At 28.8% G+C, this 6,838-nt stretch overlaps 1 protein-coding gene across 1 annotated transcript in view; it reads right to left on the bottom strand.

Moving 5' to 3' along the window:
- Positions 1-711: 711 nt before the first annotated feature.
- LOC116853181 (chymotrypsin-2-like) overlaps positions 712-6,838 on the bottom strand; it is a 24,675-nt gene continuing 18,548 nt past the window's right edge. The window contains exon 4 of the mRNA XM_032834116.1: positions 712-993. Within this exon, the coding sequence (XP_032690007.1) occupies positions 853-993 (141 nt within the window). The 3' untranslated portion in view covers positions 712-852. The remainder of the gene's footprint in view (positions 994-6,838) is intronic.

Below are 6,838 nucleotides of genomic sequence, written 5' to 3'. Positions count from 1 at the left end.
TATGTAAAGGTGCAATATTTCAGTAATATTTCTGTAATATTTCACTGTGATATGTAATATTACCACTATATTGCAATATCACTGCAATATTTCTGCAATATTACGTGCTGTATGGGATTTAACTCTAAATTTCGTTTTCCTCCACTCCTTTCCTTCCTGTTATTCGCTCTATATGCTACCCATGGTAAAGGGATTCGCGTACCTAACCTAAAAAGAATCATTCGCTGTACGTCGTTGCGCATGTAAAGCGACTTTTCTGGCCACTGATCTGCTCTTCGACCTGCATGTGCAGACGAAGCTTATTATAAGCAATTATTTTGTTGCATTCTCCTCCAGGACGTAACAATATCAATATTAATAAAATATTAAAAATTTATAAAATTAATTTTTTAAGTAAGAAAAGAAAAAGAGGATAAAAGTTCGTAATATTACATAATTGTACAGCTTGCTTAATAATTTATTTCATATTAAAATATTTGATAAATGTAATATTTTAAACAATCTTATATATTATGCATGTAATATGTTTTTCATCTTCTAACAAATATATAATCACATGTATAATATGTGAAATGTTATCATAACTATTTTTACACATATTTTCAAAAAATTAGTTACATCATGCAAGTTAATTTTTAATAATAAGTTAACTTTAATCATCATTATCATTACGAACTGATATTGCACGATGTATAAATATAATTTACGGACTTGTTTTATATACTTCTGTAATACAATTTAGCATTTTTTTACTTTGTTTACAAACATTAATCATCTTTGTATACATAAGCTTCTTATTAAAGATACAAATTAATTAAGAATTGCAAAGTGGTATAAGAATTGAGTACATTTTTATGAGATCTCCTTAAGATATTCACGCATTTTATTTACATTGGTATGGATGTCCGGTATCAAAGGATTTTCGCACGAAATTCCATAAGTACTCAAACCAACAAGTTTGCCTTTATAGATTAGAGCGCTGCCATGGTCACCCTAAACATAAATATTAATATAATTAGCATTATAATTTTCGACATTCTTATATTAATAAAATTTTGTTCACATTGCATGTAACTTTAATAACACAGATCCAAAAAAAAGTTGTCTGGGCTGGAAATGTGACTGGGCTATCTTAATGTTTTTTGGGTCGCTGAACACGAATCTGATATTAACATTGAGTTTCAAAGTATCAGTTTTGAGTAAACTCAAAAAATAATTCAAAAACCCATATTTGAAGTAATAAGAATATCGCGAAAGGCTGGGAATGTGCCTAGATTATTCTTATGTTTTTTGGGTCTCTAAACACGAACATAGTGTCAGAATTACGCTACTGCGTCTCAGTTTATCGTGAAATTTTAAAAGTAGCCCGAAAACCTATATTTGAAGTAATAAGATCGCTGTTCATGGAAAAGTAGAGGTGTCGGTAGGTTTGTTATTTCGGCACGATGCAAAAAGCGTTTGTTGGATGTTAAAAAGAGAAAATACAATAAAAAGAAAAAAGCGCAAGAAAAATCCACTTCATAGGTCATTTGAAGAAAAAAGAGTACATAAAAGTAAATGCTCATAAGACATATGTACTCAGATTTTCTAATATAAACGAATTTCGATAATAATTAACAAGGGGAGGTTACACTTTACTTATCATCAATTGATGAAACTTATAGGAATTGATATTATATATTCAATACTCAGAGTTGGATAGAAACTTAAGAAAAAGTTAAAAACTAAGTTAGAAGTTAAAAAGTGAATAACTTTTAACTCAACTTAATTAAGCTTAAATAAGTTAACTTTTAACTTAAACTCAGTTAATTTTACGCATTAACTTTTACTTTTTTTATTTTTTTTAGTTAATTTATTTCATCAATATTAAATTTGTGTAAAAATCATCTTTAACAGATAAATATATAAAAGCCAATTCATAATTATTCATAACCAAATCTTATATATATTTATGATCGTTTAAAATTTATTCTTAGATATTGAACAAATCGTTTCATTGGCTACGAAGTATCTGAAAATGAACTTGAAATAATTTTTAATAAAAGATCTAACTATGGCTGTGGTCCGATTCACGTCTATAGCACTATAAGCGTTATTCTATCTTTATTGTTCATTATATGCCAAAAAAAGATAGAATGAAGCTTCCATGCGTTGTCTACCCTTACGAAAAAAATACGAAGAAACCCTCAATTTTAGGTGTTAACACTCAAATTTAGGTGTTTATCCCCAGCTTTTGGGTGTTTACACCCAAAATTGAGAGTTTTTTCGTATTTTTTCGTAAAGGTACAATGACAGTAGGAGTAGTAGTAAAAAATAAGTAGTAAACAAATAGACCAATTACAATCGATTATTCTTAAATCATAAGAATGGAATAAGTCAATTTCCTTACTGCTTATTTCTTACTACTACTACTGTTATTGTAGACGACCCATAAGACTCAATCTACAATAGGTAGTAAACTTTAAGCTGTAAACAATTGATCAATCACAATTGATTATTCTTCTATAAGTCGACTATGATTAATCAATTTCTTACGGCTTATCCTTATAGAAATATCATACTAAGAATCATTGATAATTACTTATTTTCAGTATTAAAAATACTGGATAATAAGTAATTATCAATGATTCTTAGTATGATATTTCTAAGGGTAGAGCTTGCTACACCTATTGTAGATCGGGACACATTGTAGCTAGTGACACATAGAAAAACTTAACCCCTTCAGAACCGATTTATTTCTCATAATATAAAAAATATTTACATATTGGTTATTAGTAATAAAGATTTAATAAAAATATTTAAAAAATCAATATTTATCGAATTTTCCAGTATGGGCACAATTATTTACATTGAGTCTCAAGTGTACATATTTAATAAAATCAGCGTTTACATTTTTGCAGAAACAAAATATTTGATTACATTAAGTAATTATTATTTAGTAATTATTATTAATATTATTTTAAGTAATAGTAATATTATTTTAAGTAAAAGTGTTATTATTATTTTAAGTAATTATTATTAAGTAATTATAAAGATATCTTACTTTTAAAACTGCAATAAAACTAATTCAAATAGAAATTAAAAAGTGCTTATCTATTGCCATTTTCACTCACGTTATGAATATAAGTTAATACTAATATGAATCTCCGTTACTGATAACTTTTCATCACAGATAGTACTACTTTTTTTTATTTAAAACCGACAAGAATTAGTTACTAAGTCCACCCAAAGATCGCAGAGCAATAATTCACAAAAAATAATAACTTTACAAGGCTTCAAAGTTGTTGTACAAAATTATGCACATGGGTTAAACAGTAAGACGTAAGCAGCAAGGAAATTGACAAATCACAATCGACTATTCTCTTTGCGAACAAAAAATAATTCACTGCGATTGGTCAATTTGTTTAATATACTTTCATTATTTCACATAAATTTAAGCTAAATTTAAAGACTATTTATGTAATAAAAAAAAATACAAACATATATAGTTTTAGATAGTTAAGTTTTCCATAAGTAACTTCTAACTTCTTTTTAACTTTTTAACTTTTAACTGAGTTAGTATTTTATTTGACTTTTAACGTAAACACAATTATTTTATAGCGAGTTAGCTTTTAACTTAACTCAGTTAAAAACCAAAAATAACTTACCCAACTCAATACCTATAAAGCCGTTTTTCTGAATGAATCCTAGCGACCGAGTTATAAACAATCATAAGTAGATTGTTCCACTGCATATCCGTATATAGTATTATCTTACATAGTATTACCAGTATATCGTACATAGTATTACCAGTAATTACAAGAGTGTAAGCGTAGCGCAGTAGGTAAATCATCTTGCTACAAATCTCCTGTTCATCTGTTCCAAATCCGGCTCATACAAGTATTTATTCCTTTTATATTATTAGAGATGTATAAATATAAAAAAGAGAGAAATAAAAGGAAGGAAAGAATAAAAATTTTTATAACAGTAATATAAAAATTATATATTATGCTTACAATTCTCTAGTTGAAAATTATCGTAAGAGTTATTTAAAGTATGATATTTCCGAACAATGCGCGTATAACATAAAAGAAATATTCTAGCATCGATATCTTTTCTTATGCAAATTTGAAGGAAAATAAGACCACAATTTTCATCCAAAAAAAATATGAACGCAACATATAATTTTTGTTACTGTTACAAAAGTTTCTACTCTTTTCTTCCTTTTATTTTTCTCTCTTTCTATTTTCATAGATCTCTAATAATATAAAGAGGAAAAAAACTTGCACGAGTCGTATTTAACCCGACGATCAGGAAATACAGTTCCGAAAACCTCCGATTAGGCTGAATTTTTTAGGAAAGCTTTTCCTTAGCTCCAAAATGAAAACTTTTAAAAAATTTTTTGCGACAAAACCTCATTCACCCGCTACCCTCGCTAAAAGTTGAAACTGTTTTCCTACTGTATCTTCGAAAATATTGATTTGGGAGAAAAATGTCTCAGACAAAAAATAAAGCTTGTGAAACACTCTACAAGAAAAGTCATATACATTATTCACATAAATGCAATACTTTTTCCGTTATGTTGAAAAATATATATTTAATACATCAGAGAAAAGGTTGTTCTCTTTAAATTTTAAGTATTTTAAAATATTGTTAAAATCTTTCTCCTTACACTAAACTGATGAGTTTATCATATACTAAAAATAAAAACTCTAGAAAGATTAGCAAAGACCCTTACGTAAGGTTGTGCGCGAATATAAACAACAAATTTCACGTATATGCGCGCATTGTTGCGTATCGTCTTGTGTTAGTGTGTGCGGCTTATGCCTAGAATAGCAATTTTTCTAAAATCTATATTTTTGCCTGTATACGAGAGACTTCCCAAATAGGAATTTACTACTGGCATCAAAGTGGTCCAGTACCGATTTATGGTAAACGTTACTGGCATGTACCAGATGTCAGTACAGATTTAGTATTGGTGTGATACTGGGATGATAGAAAAAGGCCAATATTGGAAAACAGTACTATTACAGTACTGAAAATCAGTAATGTACTAATATAAAAAAAGTATTGATTCCTAGCACTGGGGAAATACCGATTTCCCAATACCGGACCCGTGTCAATTCCTAGATCAATTTCAGATTCCCGTATCAATTTCTATTATTTGTACAATTGCTAATATAGTATATAGTAACTATATAGCAATAACTATATAGTATGGAAAGAAAGATCAGACTATGGCCGGGACTACCCCCTCTCGTGCCTATACAGGTTTATTTTAATAGTCATATAAGGAAAAAATCTTCGAGGCGACGACTGGAATCGAACTCGAGTTTTTCGCTTGTCAGGCAAGCATTCTTACTACTGAGCTATCCTAGATTTCGCGTTAGTGACCTCTTCGGTTTTCTCATAAAGGACATTGGTATCGTCCGTTTTTCGGTACCGGCACAATACTGGCCCAATAATACCCTCTATTGGCAGATTGTGTACGATTCTTACTTGGATATCCTGGTAAAAAAGTTTATAGAGAACGATAGAATAAAATAATCATTTTCTATCATTTTGAATATGGATTTTGGTTCGTGAATTTACAAAATGTGAATAGTATACAATATCTATATTGTATACTATATCGTATACAATAAAATACAATAGATAGTGATAGAATTTCTATCATTAGTTGCCTATAGAATATAAAATCAGATATAACCAGATAAAATTTATATAGATAAGATTTATATCTGAACTTGCAAATGAGAACGATACTGCTTAAAGAAAACGATTCAAATTGATAGCGCTATCAAGTCAAATAAGATTCAAGTTGATAGCGTACCCGCTTGCTTTATATTCCGATATTTCAATTTACGCTTTGTAAGCGCTTCACTTACACTTCCGTCACTCTTCGTTTACACTTTATTTACTCTTCAATTTCAATTTTCACCAGGGTAGTAATACAGCTTTTTTAATACTGGGCCAGTACCGAAAACGACAAACACTTCGGTAACGCCCCAGTATACGTACGGTACGATTATCCAGTACCTAACCTTAGTACGGAGCCAGTACCAATAACACAGTTCTTTTTATATTAGGTCCAGTACTAAGCCAATACCAAAACCGGACATCCGCTTTTCAGTATCGACCCAGTATCGGGCTATTTTTCCATATTGATGAAACGTATACGATTCCTACTTAGGGTTATCAATTTAGTAAGACAAAACATTTAAACAATATTTTAAAATATTTACAATGAAAAACTTGCATAGGGCTTTTTGTTAATTTTCTAGAATCTGTATTTTTAGTATATGATAGACTCATCAGTTTAGTAAGGCAAAAGTTTTAAACAATATTTTGAAATACTTAAAATGTAAACCTTACGTAGGGGGCTTTGTTAATCTTTCTAGAGTTTTTATTTTTAGTATATGAAACTCGTCAATTTAGTAAGACGAAAGATTTTAATAATATTTTCTAAAATATTTATAAAATATAAAGCTTGAGCACAATCTTTTCACTGATGTATTAAATATCCCAGACAATACGTACGTCTATAAAGTCGTCTTAAAGACGTCTTAAAAAAGATATCTTTAAGATTTTACTAAAAGACGTCTTAAGAAAGACATCTTTAAGACTTTACTAAAAGACGTCATAAAGACATCTTTCAGTAAAGTCTTAAAGACATCTTTTTAAATACATCTTTAAGATATTCTTTTTAAGATGTTATTGAGTCTTTATGAAAAAGACGTCTTTATGATGCCTCTGAGACTTTCTGTAAACATATATTTCAAAATTATCTCTTCTAAATGTTTTTGAAATATGCATATATTATATATATATATATATATATATATATATATATATATAT

This window comes from Odontomachus brunneus, unplaced genomic scaffold, assembly GCF_010583005.1.
Source record: "Odontomachus brunneus isolate Ranch 3 - 2012 unplaced genomic scaffold, Obru_v1 Obru_scaffold_284, whole genome shotgun sequence".
Taxonomy (NCBI): domain Eukaryota; kingdom Metazoa; phylum Arthropoda; class Insecta; order Hymenoptera; family Formicidae; genus Odontomachus; species Odontomachus brunneus.
This window is presented reverse-complemented; position numbering and strand designations above follow the sequence as displayed.